Source organism: Bombyx mori, chromosome 14 (assembly GCF_030269925.1).
Source record: "Bombyx mori chromosome 14, ASM3026992v2".
NCBI lineage: Eukaryota > Metazoa > Arthropoda > Insecta > Lepidoptera > Bombycidae > Bombyx > Bombyx mori.
The window spans coordinates 2,058,812-2,080,387 of NC_085120.1; the positions used below are offsets into that span (position 1 = coordinate 2,058,812).

The following is a 21,576-nucleotide window of genomic DNA, read 5'->3' on the forward strand; positions in this document are numbered from 1 at the left end:
TGGGTGGACGAGCTCACAGCCCACCTGGTGTTAAGTGGTTACTGGAGCCCATAGACATCTACAACGTAAATGCGCCACCCACCTTGAGATATAAGTTCTAAGGTCTCAAGTATAGTTACAACGGCTGTCCCACCCTTCAAACCGAAACGCATTATTGCTTCGCAGAAACAGGCAGGGTGGTGGTACCTACCCGCGCGGACTCACATAAGGTCTTACCACCAGTAAAAAACCAGTTTAGCCACCAGTTTAGCTCTTTCAACATTTAATCATCACCGTCCTAGCGACTGTCCCATCTCAAGACATAAATTCGAATTCTCAATTCAAATAAACTTTCAAATCAGAACGTTTGTTTGCTTTAAGCCAATAATAAGGTACTATCCGGCTAGGCTCATAAATCGCTTTACCAATAAGCTAGAAATGCTATAAATTCGCATGTATAGAATACGCTCGCAGTCCACTACTCGAAGTCTATATATTAGAATTCATTTGTTTCATTCCTTTGTACTGTTATTTACATATGACCTAAATACTTATGTAATATCGAAAGGAATGTGTAGTGCCTTGAGATCAGGCAATCATGGACAAGCTCCACATATTTAAAGAATATTTTCACGTTAACTTTAATACAAGGTATGCGTTAAGAGTAACACGTGCAGATATCACCGCCCTACCAATTATTGCTAAGAATTAGTTTTGTATTCTTAGTTTTACTGCTAAACAACCGAGGGATTTTTAACCTCATACTCCAACATGAGGAGTGCCACCTCGCTGTATTGTCTCTAACACCGAGGGGGACGTGAAATAATTTACTTATATATGACGTGCAACTATAATGCGTTCGGGATAAGAGTAAGATCCGGATTAGAGAAGAAAGATTCATGAACTTATAGCTATCCGGATCAGAGAAGACTCATGCCTAATCCCTGTGATAAGAGGTCATATTTGGAGGAAGAGGAGAATCAAGAGGTCATTTGATTGTGGAAACATATTTGGTTATTGTTTTAGCTATATTTTTAAAAATACTATATGTTTATATTTTACTGTTTGTTTCCCAAATAAATAAATAAAAAATACTACACTGCCCCCGTACAATGTGGGATAAAGTAAAGAAGATGAAGTTTTAATGATAATAATCAGGTCCAACATTTTTTTTTTTAAATATGTAGGTTTTTAATGAATGCCATATTGTAAATAAGACGTTCTTCTGGCTTTACTTGGACTTCAATATTGAATATTTTATCTTAACAACAAATATATTTTACATCGCTAAAAGCGCTAAAGGAAAATATATGTATTAGCAAAATTTCTTATCGGCCAGCTAACGATTGTCAGATAGAAGGTGAACTTTCTCAACGACCAGAGTTACGTGACATAATCGAATAGGCAATTTCTAGAAAAAATATTAGCCTTTATTGCGGTAATAAATAAGAACTATTGGTTCGTTAAGCGTTATTCGTTTTTTGTGGCCACGTTGCCTTGGGAAATTCTGAAACCTTATTCGTGAGTAATTAGGTTAGCAGTTTCTTTCCTTGGCAGAGATTCAGAGGTGATTCTGTAACATATGCCCAACTGTTTTGAAGTCGTCGTGGACTAACGGATAAGACGTCCGATGCATTCGTGTTGAGCGACGCGCCGGTGTTCGAATCTCAGGCGGGTACCAATTTTTCTAATGAAATACGTACTCAACAAATGCTCACGATTGACTTCTACGGTGAAGGAATAACATCGTGTAATAAAAATGAAACCCGCATAATTATAATTTGCGTAATTACTAGTGGTAGGATCTCTTGTGAGTCCGCGTGGGTGCGTACCACCACCCTGCCTATTTCTGCCGTGAAGCAGTAATGCGTTTCGGTTTGAAGGGTGGGGCAGCCGTTGTACCTATACTTGAGACCTTAGAACTTATATCACAAGGTGGATGGCGCATTTACGTTGTAAATGTCTATGGGCTCCAGTTACCACTTAACACCAGCTGGGCTGTGAGCTCGTCCACTCATCTAGCAATTAAAAAAAAAACGAAACTAAAATATGTAATAAGATTTTTGAAGTGAAAACTTCTTTAGCATCGTTGTGATTCGAAAGTTGATGAAACGAAAAAGCGACAGTAAAAAGAGACAGACACATAAATTCATAAGATTTTACGTGGGAGAAAATGAGATAGGAAGCATTATACAGTGTTTCTTATATTCGTTGTTCCATTTATGCTCTGCTTCATACCTAATATTCGTACTTAATACATTCTGAATAAATATATATAATATACACCAATGCGGTGGACCGACCAAATTAAAACTGCAGTGGGAGGTCCCCTAAATGAGTGCAGTAGAACGGCTTCGAGCAGGGAGAGATGGCGCGACATCCTGAGACGCATCAAGTCTGCCCCTTCCAACACTACATGACGATCACGACCACTCTGTCAAGAGTGACACGACTGAGAAGAAGAAGAATGTATACATAAAATGTAAAATAATTATTTTTGGTGGTAGGACCTCTTGTGAGTCCGCGCGGGTGGGTACCACCGCCCTGTCTATTTCCGCCGTGAAGCAGTAATGCGTTTCGGTTCGAAGGGTGGGGTAGCCGTTGTAACTGTACTGAGACCTTAGAACTTATATCTCGAGGTGGGTGGCGCATTTATGTTGTAGGTGTCTATGGGCTCCAGTAACCACTTAACACCAGGTGGGCTGTGAGCTCGTCCATCCACCTAAGCAATAAAAAAAAAAAACAACAATTATCGTCTTCCCGAAATTTTACATTCATCTCATTATCTTGAAGCTAAAATTTTTGAAGGTTTCGCTTCGACCACGTGCGAGGATACATTTATTTCAGCGCCGTTGACACGCTACTGGGCTTTTTTTTATTGCTTACATGGGCGGACGGGCTCACAGCCCACCCGGTGTTAAGTGGTTACTGGAACCCATAGACATCTACAACGCAAATGCGACCACCCACCTTGAGATATGAGTTCTAAGGTCTCAGTATAGTTCCAACGACTACCCCATCCTTTAAACGGTGGTACCTACCCGTGCGGACTCACAAGAGGTCCTACACCAATGTAGTAAACTGAAGACATCAGATATGATGAAAGGAGCAGTGGATTTTGTCAATCTGTTTTCAAAATTGAATCCTTTTTCTGTTCTTGCAATCGAACTAGACAGAATATGTTACTTTATTGGAATATAGCAGTGACGGAATGTTGAACACTTATCGGCAATTCCGGGAGTTGCACTAACCACAGTAATGACTGTGACGCCTTTGTTTGCGGGGCGAGGGTGGAGCCCCACTTGTAGCGTGCTCGTCAAATAACTTGTCATTTAAGTTGATAATTTGTACATTACTTATGAACCGTTTACGTTATTAAAATAGCAGTGGGTAGTGGCTTGGTTGTGCCTCTGGTATTGTTGATGTCCATAAGCGATAGTGTAAATTCACCACCAGGGGGACCGTATAGTCGTCTGCCTACAAAGACAATAAAAAACACAGAATTAATTGGACTTAACTAATAAATTACGTACCTACCTTAACTAATAAATTGTAAAAAAGTGTGTGTGTCCGCATTGACGCACGACTGGAGTTTACTGGATATAAAAAATTAAACGAAACAATACGAGAAATAGTTCTATATTACGACAACACGATACACTACAGATTATTAACAAATTAACGAGACACAAAACAAACGACTAACAAATATATGAAAATACAATAATGAGAGAAACGCGCGATCAGTACGAAGCTTTGTGGCGGACTGCCGGCGCAGCAGCCCGGCGTCACCTGCAATAACGCGGCCGCGCGTTACGCATAACGCATTTCGTGTGACATGCTAGTACGATTTTGGTCCCCATAATTTTCATACCCCGGGCCTATATATGTAAATCGATTCTAAAGGAGTAAACTCCAAAAAGAATTAATGAATGCTATTAACTTAATGTGTGGTGGGTAGCCACAATTGTGCACAAGATTTGACAGAGGTCTGAATCTCGCTAACGACGTCTTCAAGATGAGCTTACATATATGCAAGTTCCGAACAACAATATTTAGACCGTCGGTCTACCGAGCAATTTGGAGCAATTTGGCAAAAATGGCTCGGTGGAAGAAATGTGTTTTCTTTGTCTTTACTCCCAAAAACGATATATCAAAACTTTGGATTAATTGTTGAATTAAAATCTCTCTCTGTTATTTAATATCACCATATACTCCGAAATATGCAATTAAAAATTAATATAATCGCATTTGACATAATCGCTAAACGCTCCCGCTCACGTTCCCGCTATAATACGGACCACATTACATTGATACGCAACAATACGCTATCCGAAATCGTATAATTGAATCGTAGCTTTGCGTGGGCTCCGTCCCTTTGAACAAAAGGCCCTTAGTTGCGGTTACAATGATTGTGATATCATCACTTTTTTTAAATATTTTTTGATGAGATCTAACGGACAAAAGTTCTTGTCAGCTCTTTTTAATCGTCACAAAGCGCTCTATAATTTAAAATGTAAATTTTAAAATAGTCCGTTTTTATTTTTCATTTGGGATTTATAATAACCTACCAATTAATTTTGAATATAAACATAAGACTTGTTAAAAGTTTCTGTTTATGTATCCATACATGAGTGTATCATTATACGTATTCACTTGAACGGAAAACTTCATGGTACAAATGTTCCAAAAGTGGTCATTAAGGGCGGTTAAAACCTACATGCAAAATTATTTATACACATAATAATTTTGCAAATTTCATTACTTGAATAAGGAATTTCAGTAATGATATCAGATCTTTTACAACTGAGATGACAACCTTACGTTTGTTGTATATTAAATTATTCAGTGTAAACTCTAGCTTCAAAGAAACATGACAGTCTCGACACACGCTGAAACACTTTCAACTCGGCTTACATGCTTTTGACGTGACAACGTTTTATAATTCGATGGAGCCGGCTGAGCGCACGAAAAAACATGACTTATGCGGCGTTATCTCGCTCTGAGGCGTTCCATTTAAGGCTTAAAGTGCAAGCGAGAGTGCGCAACGAGCGACAAAGAGGCACAATCGGCCTCCGCATTCGGCAGCGTTCGACATCTGTCTCTCTCCTACCTGAGTGACCGATGCATCCGCGTGGACAGCTGCTATACAATAATACATTTACATGTTTTCGTCAAATATGAAGTTCAGTGAATGTGGTGTCAATTGTTTATAGCAACGTTAATTGCGATAATTGAAAAATGAAACCATTCCATCAGTATTTTCTTATGACGTTATCACGTTCAACTATCGTCAGTACACCGACTTTACAGACAACCGACTTTTATTTTTTATTGATTAGATGGGTGCACGAGTTCACAGCCCACCTGGTGTTAAGTGGTTACTGGAACCCATAGACATCTACAACACAAATGCGCCATCCCCCTTGAGATATAAGTTCTAAGGTCTCAGTATAGTTATAACGGCTTCCCCACCTTTCAAACCGAAACGCATTATTGCTTCACTGCAAAAATAGGCGGGGTGGTGGTCCCTATCCGTGCGGACTCACAAGAGGTCTTACCACCAGTAAAATCTCTCAAAAATTTCTCTTTATTTGTGAAATATTCGTGTAAGAAATGTGAAAAATATCCATTCCTAACGCAAATAGAAGAATCCACGGGTTGCGATATCACTCTTGTTTTGTTATTGCTGTGGACGGATGAAGACCACAAGGTAGAGGCCCGATACTATGGACTGACTAGATCCGCACTACTCTCGACACCACAATTCACGATGCTCTACACTCGACGGTAGATAATGAGCAAATGGCGTGGAATGATGCGGTATGAACTCTTGTTGCGAGGAGGTGGTCACAACCCTCAGTATTGAGGAAACCGAAGCGAAATTAATTTCGCGGCGGTAATTCTTTTGACGTTCAATAAGTATGTACTTTCATTTATGTTGAATAAAACTTTTTTGATTTGATTTGATTTGATTTGATTTGAAAAGAAGAAGATATGTAAACGAGTTAATGGTCTACCTAATATAAAGTGGTCACCGAAGTCGACTGACATAACAGTATGACTTTTCAATTGTATGTAACCGCTGCCTCGTCCGTTAAGTAATTCTGACTTCTCAATGGCTGTGGAGTAGCCCCTTCGCTACCAGCGAATAGGAATTAAAAATAAACTATTCCGTAGCAGAAATAGGTAGGAAAACGACTTTCTCCGTAGCCATTAATCACTTTTTGCAAGATCCACGGGAATAGACTATACTTAGTGGTGCTATTCTAGAAAACAAAAACAAAAGGCCTTTTAGTTGTCGTTCGTCCGATGAGTGTTTTTGCCGGATCACATTCGACGTTTGGTATTTGAGTCCGACCAACACATAAAACATTAGTTAAGAATACGCAGTTGCCACTACTGTCGCCAGCTGTCAACAAAGCCAACAAACCCCACTAAAATCATAAGTGCGAATATTTGTGACGATGGATCTGGACTGTTGTTCTTTCACGGAAATACTAATGGGCAGATTTTTGAGAAACTTCACAAATTAATACCGTTTAGATCATAATAGGCTGTATTGTAGTAAAATCAGCGTATTAAGGGCGGGCGATAAACAGGGCCTGGGGTAGCATCACGCCGAAATCCATCACTGGATATATATTATATATTAGGGTGGTCCTTATTTAGGGTTTGTCCGAAAAAAAATCACGATAGTCCTAAATCGGTTCTAAATCTATTTAAAAAAATTATGCCAAGTTGTAGCTGTTATAATTGTAGCTCTATGTATCTATCTCAATTCTTCTGGGTAATAGCTGCATAGACTATTATTAAACATGTCTAGTAAGGCCCAATAACTCTGCGCTTTGTAGAGTTATTGCGTCTTTTTAGTCAGCGGCTTGGCTCTGTCCCTGGCATTGCTGACGTCCATGAGCGACGGTAACCACTCACAATTAGGTGGGCTGTATGCTCGTCTGCCTATACGCCACTAAAAATATAAATTGACTGAAAATGATGTTTGTTTTTTTTTGTTTAGAATGGTGAACGAGCTCACAGCCCAACCTGGTGTTAAGTGGTTACTGGAGCGCATAGACACGCAGCACCGAAACGCATTACTGCTTCACGGCGGAAATAGGCAGGGCAGTGCGGTGGTACCTACCTACCCGCGCGGACTCACAAGAGGTCCTACCACCAGTAAAAAATTTTCATGTTTAATTAAAACTTGTATCATGAAAATATTTTCAACTTCAAATTTTGAATTCAGTAGACCTTTGACCAAGATGAAGGCATGACACAGCTAGGCCTCGAACGCATTATCATTTTCAGAGCATAGGAAGTTTCAATTACACCCAATTAAACTGATCTTATAAAGGGCACAATCTCTGGGGAAAATATAGGAGGATTAAACTAAACAGCGCTCCGCATGTTTTGAAATATCAACGTTAATTCTGCTTCCCCAAAGACTTACAAACTGATTAGACGAATCTTTAAGAGTAATTATTAACATAATAGACCAGCTATTTTTAGATGCAATTATTTCTTTTTCTTAACCGCATTAGTAGGCAGATCACGATCGACTTGATGGTGGGTTGTTTCTGTCGCCCATGGGTATCAGGAAGCTCAAATTCAAAAGGAAGCAGCAGTCTATAGTCGAGGACTGTGTTGAAGACGGACCTCGTTTGAGGAAAGACATGTCATTGCGCTCAGAGAAGAAGCAACATTATTCTCCCATCATAAATGGGCCTTATGCTTCTTTGTCTTTCAACATGATGCCCATAGTTCCCATATATCTCATAGCCCATAATTCCTATATATGTAATAATAAAAAAATATAGAAAGAGAATCACAGGGAAGGGGCTTTTAATAAGGCTTTTCTTATGCGATGATATTGTTACGCGCTGGGGTTCGGGATAAATAAAATTTCACCAAAGTACAACTTAAAAACTGTATTCAACACTTAACAAACACTTTAAAACTCTGAATTCACTTGTTCCGCTTCGCTTCAGGTGATCCGTTCGCTGTTTTGCTTCGAGTAGTTCCGATTACTGACTGACTGCGTGCCATCCCTACAACGCTTTTATAGCCGATATCTTATCCCTAGAATTATCGAGAATATTCCACACTTCTCTAGTAGTCGTTTCCGCTATCTGACAATAGATGGCGTTATAATTCTCGAGCATTCTAGATCCTTCTATATTCGTTCGGCTATTCGGCGATTGATGGTGTTACTCTTACCGACGTAACAATATATTTTAGTTCCGCTCCTATAGCAGACCGCTGGTAAAATGGGACCTTCGTTTCTAAAACCTGCTTACTTTTTAGGCAGGATATAAATAAGGTTCTTATTTAAATGCTGAAACGGTATGTATTATATTATGTCTAGAGATAAGAATAGATTAAGCTTCGTTAAGTAAACTGTTTATTACGAATGGAGGTCAGACGGCTCCCGCATCGGTAAACAATTTGAATTTGCTGTTTGTTTTCGGACTATAACAATTGAGATATAATAGCTTAGTTAGGTCAACGCACGAATATTTACCTACTAATCGAGAGCTTCGACGCTGCTGGCGCGAAGTTCATCCCGACTACAGGGCGCTTTCCAAAGTTCCGAGAACGGCTATGAATCTTAGAGTCCCTAACAGCGTGGATGCTAATACTAGCCTTGAGCCATTATATAGAAGTTTCTATTATAATAAAGATAACTTATTCCGCTCTTCAAATCAGAAAGGCGACCGCTTTACGACAGAAACAGACAACATAAATTTAGGAGTGTGTACATTCTGATTTATTATCGTGGTTTTAGGCCTACGCGCAAGGCAAATGGGTTCATTCTTTGAATTATTTTAGTGGTAGTTAAATCCGAAGGTAAGTTGTTAAATTTAGTTCATATAAGGCATACATATGTGGTACGTACGCGAACTGTTGTCAGTTCGGTCTTTTTGCCGCGAAGCGAACAGCGATGGTGATCTAATGTCCCGAGGTCAGATCATGATCACATCGACCGTCTTAGCTGATGGAAATCTAATTTTCATTGTGTCATATCCGGGCAGGAGCGAGCCTCACATGCCCTGCTATCTAGAGAACAATCTTGATATCTTGCTTTGAGTAATATTTTAAATCTTCTTCTTCTTCTTTGTCGTTTCCTCATTACTGAGGGTCATGACCAGCTTGGTCCAGTTTTTGCACCAGCTTCCTCCAATGCTGCCTGCATTCGGCCTGCTTAATGGCGCCCGGGACGCTGGTGTTTGTGGCCTCCTTGATAATGTCCGTCGACCTGGTTGGCAATCTTCCTCGACTTCTCTTTCCTTCCACGTGACCTACAACTATTAATTTTTCCAAGTTCTCAGGATTTTGTCGGGCCACGTGTCCGAAGTACCTTAAATCTATAAATCATGAAAACATATTATTTTGCACGCTGTTACAAGGTTACGCCCTTGAATTGTGATAAATTGCCAAATTTTACCTATTAAAATGACCATGGGTAGGTTCAAAGACCTGTATTAGTGTTTTCCAGGCTCCCTCCTTCTTAAGAAATAGATTAGGTTAGGCTAAGTCGTGAACAGATGCTGCGGACAAGTGTTGAGAGATCATTAGGTGCTATCATTTAAGTAGGTCATTGCGTGTGTGAGTGTGTGCGCGCATGCATGTTTGTATTGTGCATTTGTGTTTATCTGCATCTATGTGTGTTTTTACTATTACATAGGTATGACTATCTAATTAATTAATCGGGCTCAAAAATAAAAAAATGCAGACTAACTGCTAACAAAACTGCCCATGAATCTAACGAGATATATAATTTTAAATGCACTATTTGTTATAGAGCCGTCTATCTCGTAGAAGCAGACTCGAGTTAACTGAATAACAAATGTTTGTAAATTTTTCAGTGCCATATGAAATTATTTTTATTTCTGTCTGTCGCTGATTCGCTTAGATCGTGCTGAATGAATCGAAGGCCATTCTAAAAACCGTTGTTAATAAAAAATTATAATTGGACCAGGTATGTAATTTCTATGGAATATTCCTGACTAATAAACGTAATGAAAAGTACTTTTACGCTTTGATCTCGGGTTTATTAAGTTAATTTTATTATAGCTGACGTTATGAATCAGTTGTAACGGTCCCGGACGGCTAAGACGTTGGAATGACGCACAATAATTAAGAGCCTCATTTCATATCAAGCGAAGACTCCTTGCGAAGGGACTTTGATTAAAAATTCCGTGTACAAAATAAAAACTGATAATAGCTTATGACACTTAAGGTCTGGAAACGATAGATAGAAGCTGGGTACACAAAACTGACAGAATTATTTCCGTTCGTTGAAACACATATTCTTCTGAGCTTCAGTCTAATTGTTCAATACGGTCCGGACGTACAGACACGTCAAAAACGAAAATCTATCAAATTCATCTTTTTTTTTTTTTATTGCTTAGATTGGTGGACGACGAGCTCACAGCCCACCTGGTGTTAAGTGGTTACTGGAGGCCATAGACATCTACAACGTAAATGCGCCACCCACCTTGAGATATAAGCTCTAAGGTCTCACTCAAGTATAGTTACAACGGCTGCTCCACCCTTCAAACCGAAACGCATTACTGCTTCACGGCAGAGATAGGCAAAATGTAATGTAAATGTATCGAGTCCTCCATACGAAAACGGATCATTACATTAGATGGTAGTAGGTACTCCGTAGCCAGCCTTCGAGATTTACGTTACCGTACGTAAAAACAATTGTCGTGCTCTCGATTATTAGTATACTTTTTGAGTTTCGATAACGTGACGATCCATTACGCCCTAAACACGTCATTACGGATCCTCCCGATTCATTAACAGGGCTTTTCGGACTAACGGCTAACGGACCGCAAGCACAGGTCACCGTCCTCGCCGAACCCATCGCTTGCGACGAAGGGCTCGAAGAGTAAATTAACCCATAGACACAGCCCACTGAGTTTCTCGCCGGATCGAGACTGAGTTCGAGATGATACCGGCATCTCGTTTTTACCATCGCACTGCCCGCCATCGGAGTAGAGTTCATCCATACTACCTGGAGCCACTGCGGTATCCACAGTGCGTTTCCAGAGGTATTTTTTGCCACGTACCATCCGGCTATGGAATGAGCTCCCCTCCACGGTGCTTCCCGAGCGCCATGAAATGTCCTTCTTCAAACGAGGCTTGTGGAGAGTATTAAGCGGTAGGCAGCGGCTTGGCTCTGCCCCTGGCATTGCTGAAGTCCATGGGCGACGGTAACCACTCACCATCAGGTGGGCCGTATGCTCGTCTGCATACAAGGGCAATAGAAAAAAAAACCACTTAACATCAGCTGGCACGTGACTTCGTTCATAAATAAAAAAGTAAATTTAATTGTAGCTTAAAAATTCATGTTATTGTGTCTATCCAACTTTTAACCAAAGTCCGATATATATATATATTATAACCTAATCAATTTTGAACGAAAATGGGCTTGAACAAGAATTGATAGCCGCTCCGGAGAGGCGGACTATTTACGGTTACTTACTCCCTTCCCTGAGATAACCGACAAAGAAATACTATTTGAGTTATAACGATAAAGCTCCAACGAAAACTCGTTGAAAGTTTCTTATGGGAGGCATCATCAGTTTAATTTACAGCTTTCTAACCAATACTTGACGAATTAGACAGGGACTTTTAGAAATCTCAATGAATAGCAGATTGTATTGAAACGAAGTGCCTACTTAAGTGTGCTCGAATGTTTTTATCATACGTTAATCAGAAAACTTCATAAGGAAATACAGAAAAAATAAAATAAAAGACGTGTGGCACTCGGAGACTGCCGCGGTAAAGCTATTGCATAGCATTTTTTATCAACTTATGCAATTATAAATGGACAATAATAATTTAATATTAAAACATCCGCCAAAAAATCAGTGGTCTAACTTTCAATGAATCTGCTACATTGTGAGTTTTCCATTTTGACCGCGCACTCACTAGAGGGCGCTACATGGGATAGAGACACGCCTTTGGATGCTAGTTCTAACTCTCATTCGCCCAGAATCAACGGTTTAGCTAGTTTATTTTTAATGCCACTCCAATCACTGAATGAGTAGTAGGAGTAGTAATAAAATTCTTCTACTAAGCGATAGAAAATGGCGCGCCCAACGCATTGTAATGTGATATAATTTTCTATTTTACAATTCCGTTTGTCGCCGATAGATGGCGCTTGACGCAAAAGCTGAATCGCGCTATCGTTGTGTTATCCATGAAATTATATCACAAATTTTGATAGTACATAAGTTGGTGTTTAGACTTCTTACTTTAAACACTACACAAGCGCAACGTGTGAATGTGTTGAACGCGACCTACATTTCGGAACGATACTTCGATAAGGCTATGCGTCATGATAATCGCCTTATCGTTGCCGCCGCTGACTACTCCCCGAATCCTGATCATGCAGGAGCCAGTCACCGTCGACGCCCTAGACACGTCCTTACGGATCCATCAGATCCAATAACCTTTGCATTAGATGCCTTCAGCTCTAATACTAGGGGCAGGCTTAGGGACCCCGGTAACCGTACTCGTCGAACTCGACAAAGAGGTCGACGTGCAACCTAACCCATGCATCAGCCCGCTGAGTTTCTCGCCGGATCTTCTCAGCGGGTCGCGATTCCGATCCGGTAGTAGATTCATTCGCGAAACAATTGCTCTTGAGTTGTTAGGTCTCCTTCGGAGGCGCTCGGGCAGTTGTTAGCAAATCCCACCCCTCTTGGCTGAGCCTTTGCTCGCCCACCTGTCCTGGTGAAACTGGAAAGGTCTTCGGGCCACCAGTAAACTTTCAATCATAAAAAAAAAAAAAAAGTAGGCGCAGTGAGGGGTGGAAGGTTTTTTTCGTTACGGAATTTCACAATTCCGCTCTCAAGCCGCGCTCAAGGCCCGCGATAAAATCTAAACAATAGCTTAAAAATTGATATCTTTCTTTATCTTTTGCTGTTTGAGCTTGTAAATTTGAGAGTTTTGAAGTCGTCGTGGCCTAAAGGATAAGACGTCCGATGCATTCGTATCGAACGATGCAACAATGTTCGAATCCCACAGGCGGGTACCCATTTTTCTAATGAAATACGTACTTAACAAATGTTCTCGATTGACTTCCACGGCGAAGGAATAACATCGTGTAATAAACCCGTTCATAATCAAACCCGCAAAATTATAAATTGTGTAATTACTGGTGGTAGGACCTCTTGTGAGTCCGTACGGGTAAGTACGACCACCCTGCCTATTTCAGCCGTAAAGCAGTAATGCGTTTCGCTTTGAAAGGTGGGGCAGCCGTTGTAACTATACTGAGGCATTAGAACTCATATCTCGAGGTGGGTAGCGGCATTTACATTGTAGATGTCCATGGACTTCGGTAACCACTTCACACCCGGTGGGCTGTGAGCTCGTCAAAATGAACATGCAATAAAAATAAAATAAAAAAGTGACTGAAAATCTATACCGAAGATATAACTCAAGGAGGGCTGACGTAGGCCGGTAGTAAAACTTATGCGAAATCCCTAGGCAGCGTGATAACAGTGTGGGAAGGCTTAAACGACGGAGGGAAAGATCTTCCGCCGAGCGGGTGATATTTGCTCGGTAGACCGACGGTCCTTATGTTGTTGTTCGGAACTTGTATATATGCAACCTTGTCTTGAAAATGTGGTAAGCAAGACTCAGGCATGTGTCAAATATCTTGCGTTTAATGATGGCTATCGCCACAAGAGGTTATACAGCGGCGCTATTGGATAAGGACAAGAATGCCTCTGCTTAGTTATGTAGGCTCATATTCCAGAGCCAGTAAATAAATACACAGGTTGCAATAGTTCACTTAATACTTCTTTATTTGTAACTCCACTTGTACAATCTTAGATATCTGCTCACTACTCAATACATTGATTTCTGTGTCGTTTTTTCAGACTACCGCCTTTTTTATTATGTCACGTCCCCACTACTGCCATTGCTCCCACTAACAGTGTTGCTATTTAACAATCCGATAATTGCCTTAAGTTTAACATGATACATTTTATTATTTTTGTTTTAATTATTTTACAATAAACCTTACAGTTATCTATCAGTTTGCAGAAACATTAAAATTTTAAGTGTAATTCCAATCTAAATGGCTAACCAATTTATAATAATATAGAGGAATATGACGTTTTCAGTTTATGAATGAACTCTACACAAAACTAACAAATACTAATGGTCCCCCGGTAGTCGATATTCGACTATAATTAATTGAAATTACAAGTATAAGTTTGAACATTATTATTGTTCTACTGTCAAAGACTATTATACTTCTATTATATAATCTCAGATTTCGCCAAGGGTACACTATAGACGAAAAACAAACAAACAAAAAATATTAATCTATCCTCAATTTGACCACAGACTTTAAACATTAACAAAAGCTTAATCACAAACAAAGAGTATATAATCGTATGATGTGCGTGTGTCAAATACATGGTAGTATGTGTAATGTTTTTTTAATTGATTTAATCTATTTTTTTTATGTATAATAAAAAAAAAGTAGTATTCTGCGCTCCCTTTCTATAATCTCTTTAAATTTGGAAAATTTCATAGTCCGCCGTCCGCGCAATATTCGTAAAAAGGGGTACAAGGTTTTTGCTTCACGTATTTAATATATAGATATGTATATTTTAATTGGAATTGCAGGTCGCATCTGTTAAGTATTCACTGTCTCACATGGTCAACAGCAATATTTGTTCGTCTGCTATACATTCGACCGATGCCCAAACAATATAATGTAAATTTTTCATATTAGCAGTTCGGGTAAGGTTTCTAGGACAAGAAATAAAATTATATTAGTTATTTCGTTTTATTATAAACTAGCTTTTGGCCGCGACTTCGTCCGCGTGGAATAGTTCACAAATAATGGTTTATTTTAGAACAAATTTGGTTAGCATAAAAAAAGGTTATAGTGAGCCAACCTTAACATATAGGCATATGCTGTCGCGGACTTTTTTATGTATAATTAAAATATAAATCTTTAAAAGGGGAACAATTCTCTCATACATTATTTTAACGAAACTTTAACCGTTTCCGCAGCGCACGCAGCGGAAGTTCTCAAACCATTTTGAAACATTAATTATTGGTGCTTCGCTTGTATTGGTCTTAGCATGATCCTATATAGCCTATAGCCTTCCTCGATAAATGGGCTATCTAACATGAACGAATTTTTCAAATCGCACCAGTAGTTCCTGAGATTAGCGCGTTCAAACAAACAAACTCTTCAGCTTTATAATATTAGTATAGATCTAAATTAAGAAAAATCTGTTTTACAAAAAATTTCAATTATAATTACAAATAAATTTTCAGTATTGAATTAAACTCGAAGACTGGGCTCCCAGTTAAGCTTTAGCTATGATATCCAGTAAATACTTTTTTATTTATTATTATCCTTTTATTCAGACTAGTGGTCGCAGGGCGGTCGAAGATAATTCACTGACGTTTTGAATGTTAACGAGCTTCCATTGATTGCATAGTGGAGGGATTAAAGCGATTAAATCGAAGGACTAAATCAGTATTTGTACATCATCCACTACATTTTCATTCCACATTCACTCCATTTTCACTCAATGCCATATTCATTAACCCCGCTAATTTTTACAGTGTAGTAAACTGAATGGTTAAAGTTTTTTATTTAATGTATTTGTAGCACGCGCAGATTATCCAGTCATTTATTTTATACAGCCAATTTTGCCATATTATACCGTATTGCTCGCTTCCTATTATCATTTAACGTCAGATGATCTTTGAATTTATTCTGTTGGTCTTAAATCAAACCCGCAAAATTATAATTTGCGTAATTACTGGTGGTAGGACGTAAAGTGAGTCCCCACGAGTAGGTACCTCCGCCCTGCCTATTTCTGCCGTGAAGCAGTAATGCGTTTCGGTTCGAAAGATAGGGCAGCCGATGTACTGTTAAAACTGAGACCTTAGAACTCATATCTCAGGGTAGGTGGCGGCTTTTACGTTGTAAATGTCTATGGGCTCCGGTAACCACTTAACACCAGGTGGGCTCTGAGCTCGTCCACCAACCAAAGCAAAAAAAAAGTTAGTTATCCAGAAATGTATATGGCACAATGTGAATGCCACCACCCTCCATTAGAAACAAGGTCAACTTGTAACTTCATTAAATTGCGACTATCAAACGAAACACTATGACATTTCCTTTTTCAAACGAGGCTTGTGGAGAGTACTTAACGGTAGGCAGCGGCTTGGCTCTGCCCCTGGCATTGCCGAAGTCCATGGGCGACGGTAACCACTCGCCATCAGGTGGGCCGTATGCTCGTCTGCCTACAAGGGCAATAAAAAAAAAGGGTGACTGCTTGGCCCCAAACATAGGCAGGATCATGTTACGTGTCCGCGTGGGCTCAAAATATACCCGACCAATACTAAAAGGCATTGTTTTTGTTCCTTAATAATTGAAAACGTTCCCACTCACGCGAATAGGTAATAAGAATATAGTAGTATACACATCAAAGACATATTCGGTTTCACAATATCTGATATAATTAAAAATCGCATTACAGTCTCACACGAATTCGAACCGTTAGTTATGTGAGGTATTTCAGGGGGCGTAACCCACCGAATTCGTGCGTTCCCAAGTGATCGTATATTGTTCTGATATATAACCCTTGTTTTGTACTCCTTAGCATTGCGTTTAAGGCGTTCGAAAATCCTTTGGGGCTCTACATTATTATGGATATTTTAACGCCGAAAGCTAAAAAAAGCGAACAATATAGTCTATACGTGTTTCTAGGTGTTTTTGTTTTGTCTACATTCTCTTATACGAGAAATGTTTCATTGGAATTTATTTCGGTATGCGACCGTTATGCTTCACCCAACTTGCAGCTTTTTTTTTGTTTAGATGGGTGGACGAGCTCACAGCCCACCTGGTGTTAAATGGTCACTGGAGCCCATACACAACTACAACGTAAATGCGCCACCCACCTTGAGATATAAGGTCTCAATATAGTTACAACGGCTACCCCACCCTTCAGACCGAAACGCATTACTGCTTTACGGCAGAAATAGGCATGGTGGTGGTACTTACCCGTGCGGACTCACAAGAGGTCCTACCACCAGATTGTCGACCCTCATTTTTTTTTTTTTTATTGCCCTTGTAGGCTGTCGAGCATACGGCCCACCTGATGGTGAGTGGCTACCGTCGCCCATGGACTTCAGCAATGCCAGGGGCAGAGCCAAGCCGCTGCCTACCGCTTAATACTCTCCACAAGCCTCGTTTGAAGAAGGACATGTCATACTGTGGAAGTCTCAGTCTTTATATACCTTCTACCTTTAGGGCGTTGTTGACACTTCCAACCTATTGTAGTGAATCAGGCATGTTCGCCGATACACATCCTGATGACTATATCGCGATAATGCGCAAAAAGTGGCATCCACTATGCGTAGAGTAGGACGAAGCACCAACCACGTCTTGAGGATATTAGCAGGATTGAATGAAGTTGATATATTATTTACTTAAATACTAACATAGTTATTTGTAATGTTAACTAACACACTATGAGACTATGATGTCTCGAAATAAAAGATTTTTATTTATTATTTATTATTATTTATTGCAAATCAGTTATCCCACTCTTCAAGCGGGCTCCTGGTCCGTCGACCGAGGGAACTGGCGGTCCGGCATCCGGTCCGGCGTCTGGGGGACGGCGGGATGGATGTAATATGCTCTGCGTAAGCCCTGTCTCGCCGTCTCAGTAGCTCCGATTGGGCTTCGGCCCGGTCCGGGGTAGGGCGCCGGTTGTGAGCGGCAGGAGTTTTTAGTGAAGTTGAAGTCCCACATACCCCGCCCGCCGTGCGGGTGGGGATCTGGCGATTTTCTCCTGTGCAAAAAAAAAAGGAAAATCCCACTCTTCAAACCGGAACACGTGTCACGGTATCACACACTGTCATTCGGCTCCAAAGTAAAATTTCTTGTGATGTGAGTACCAGAGACTTACATACATCTATATATTAATACGTGAATCAAAATCTTTGTATCCCTTTTTACGAAAATTGCGCGGACGGAGGAGTATGAAATTTTCCACACTTATAGAGAATATAGAGAAGAACTGCACAATGCTAATATTTTTTTAAAATAATGCATAAAAGATACATTAAATCAATAAAGAAAACATTACACACCACATACCGTGTATTTGACGCACACACGCATACATACTATTTCTTTATTGTCAAACTTTTGTTCTTGACGTCTGTGGTCAAACTGAGAATAGATTAAATATTGTTTATCTTTATTAATATTTTTTTATAGTGTAGTCTTGGCAAAATTTGTGATTATAGAAGTATAATATACAATCATAATAGAGTACAAACTTACAATTCCAATTAATTATAGTCGAATTTCGACTACTACGGGACCTCTAGTAGATAATAAACACCCAGACAAAGAGCAAACAGACCTGTTCATCACAAGTATGTTTTGCTCGACGCGGGAATCGAACCCTTGGGGCAAAAGTCGGGACCTCTAATTTCTCCACCACCGAGTCAGACAAAATTGGTTGGTTTAGTTTTTATAGCACGATTTTATGTCTACGTGGTTAGGGTACATATTACAAGAAGTAATAAAGATGCCTTGCGTAACTTGAACCGTGGCATGATTCGGTACAGCTGACAGTATTCCCTCGCTAAAAAGCCTTCGAGGATTTTAACAGCACGGATTGCCCGTCAGCATTGATAGACGTCGTACAATGGAGTCGAGAGCTCGTCCTTCGTCTGGAGGTGGGGGCGCGCGATTTCTGTAACTAGAGGCGGCTCGTAAATCCTGCTACGCAATAAAGGAAACATATTTTTCGTAAATTTTATTAAAATTTTGATGGATTATAATGCTCATTCACTTCTCCTTGCGTCGATAATCCTCAATGCTGAGAGTCGTGGCCTCCTCTGATAACTTTCTCTTGATTTTTTTTGTTGTTTAGATGTGTGGACGAGCTCACAGCCCATCTTCTGTTAAACAGTTACTGGAGCCCACAGATATATACAACGTAAAAGCGCCACCCAGCTTGTGATAAGTTCTAAGGTCTCAGTATAGTTACAACGGCTGCCCCTCCCTTCAAGCCGAAACGCCGTACTGCTTCACGGCAGAAATAGACGGGGTGGTGGTACCTACCCGTGCGGACTCACAAGAGGTCCTACCACCAGTAATTACGTAAATTTTAAGGGTTTGATTTTTATTACACGATGTTATTCCTTCACCGTGGAAGTCAATCGTGAACATTTGTTAATTACGTATTTCATTAGAAAAATTGGTACCCGCCTGGGGGATTCGAACACCGTTGCATCGCTAGATACAAATGCACCGGACGTCTTATCCTTTGGGCCACGACGACTACTACTGGATTATTATGCGCCACTCCTGCCTATCCTCGGCTGTGTGGATATCAACGTGGACTGAAGTGTTGAGAGTGGACCTTCCTTCTGGTTCGACCTTCACAACAATATAGAAACATTGTAAGTGAAATATTTATTGCAGAGCCTCGTACGGTTCGGTGCTGACCATCGTCGCGTTCTCCCTGGAGCGCTACCTAGCTATCTGCCACCCGCTCCACTTGTACGCGATGGCTGGACTGCGCCGCGCCCTCAGGGTGGTGGCCGCCCTGTGGCTGCTGTCCTTTGTCGCGGCAGCTCCGTTCGCGTCGTATACCACGGTCAGCTACCACGATTACCCTCCAGGTACGAGCAAACCAAAGCTAATTACAACGAGCGCTGAAAATTGTGTCGTAATCAAAAAAGATGTGTGGTGTCGTGGGACACCGGATAGGAACGAAGTTCTTTATTATAAAAATATTAATTTTAAGTTCTATTCGAGGTATAACGAAAATAAAACTGGAGGTTTCGCAACAACCCACGGTCATTCGGTAACGTGCGAACTTATTGTGCTGCACTTCATTCACGGTTGTTTAGTGTGTAGTGGTTAGTGTATTGCGCAAACGAACTCTCTGAGATCGTGGTAAATGAATGATAAAAAAAAGTTATTTTTTGTACGTTATTACAAAGTTAAGTCGTACACTGTGTGCATTCCTTTTTTTTTTTTTTTTTTTTTTTTTCTTTTTTTTTTTTTTGGTATCGATGGGGAATCCTAGTCTTTAGGGATACCCTGCCGAGGGGGGTCGGACAACACTGTGTGCATTCCTAAAAAAAATCTTACGTTACGGACGTTTTTTCCCGGTTAGGGTATCCCTCCGCATCGTCCCATAAGGAACTTCGTTCCAAAATAATTAACGTTGCTATTAGCTCTATCCCCATCGAACTTTTCATCCAAGACTTACAAACAATTAATAGGCTGACATTTGGCCTCGTTTTTTTTTTTGTAAAATATAATAATATTTTGTAGCGAGTAGACAAGTACTCTCACACGATTAAACGCAGCTCTACATCATGTGCCACCTATATCATCTCACCTGACGTTTCAGATTCATTCGCGAAATAGCTGCTCTTGAGCTGTTAGGTGTCCTTTGGAGGCGCTCGGGCAGCTGTTAGCAAATCCCACCCCTTTGGGCTGAGTCTTTGCTCGCCCACCTGTCCTGGTAAAACTGGAAAGGCCTTCGAGCTACCAGTAATCCATTCTTCATAATCAAAAACTTGACGTTTCGTACCAGCCCGTATTATTGTCAATTACTTGTTGCGTTGTGTTTATATTCATTCAGTGTGCTTTGTAAAATTGACCCTGATTAATACAAGAAAATAAAACCTCGCCAATGTTGATCTTCCGCCCGAATTGCAAGTGGCTGAACGCTAGTTACTGGTGGTGGATCTCTTGTGAGTCCGCGCGGGTAGGTACCACCACCCTGCCTATTTCTGCCGTGAAGCAGTAACCCGTTTCGGATTTGAAGGGTGGGGCAGCCGTTGTAACTATACTGAGACCTTCGAACTTATCTCAAGGTATGTGGCGCATTTACGTTGTAGATGTCTATGGGCTCCAGTAACCACCATCCACCCATCTAAGCAATAAATAGTACAACCAGCCACTTTAATTGTGATATTTTGGACCACTTTAAATGCGGACTTTCAATAAAGCCCTTACTTAATTTTAATGTAGGTACATATCGACTCATCCGCAGAATATAGTCCTATCTGTAAGATTGATAGTTTTCAGTAGAGGTTAAAGAAGTTGTTGACTTGTGTAACTTTTAAACGGTGCGACTTGTTGTTTAAATTTTTTGGTATGTTGTTACTACGTCTCAGCTTTGTTAAATACTGTGTAGTTTATAACTGTTATTCTTTTATTTCTGGAGATAGTGAGTTCTATATTAACATAAGACGTTTTACGGCAAAACAGCGAGGGTCCTTAGTGAACGTTACACGTTGTTTTATGGACACATGTAAATTAAATGACGTTCTATATTAACATGAGTCGGTTTTCTTTGGAATCACTAACTACTAATGAGTCCTACGTAAATAACAACCTTGAAATATTTAAACATAACGTTCCTCATATCATCACTGCCCTCCTATATAACTAAATAAAAAAGATAGTAATTATTTAAAATCGTTTATTAAGTGAAAAAATCTCAAAACTGGTATAAAGAATCATCATAAACAGCAATCATAACACTAAAAATTACA

The 21,576-nt window shown here is 40.1% G+C and overlaps 1 protein-coding gene across 1 annotated transcript in view; it reads left to right on the forward strand.

The window, feature by feature from the left end:
- NGR-A27 (neuropeptide receptor A27) overlaps positions 1-21,576 on the forward strand; it is an 81,398-nt gene that overhangs the window by 36,307 nt on the left and 23,515 nt on the right. Inside the window, 1 exon segment of the mRNA NM_001134253.1 lies at positions 19,484-19,683. Within this exon segment, the coding sequence (NP_001127725.1) occupies positions 19,484-19,683 (200 nt within the window).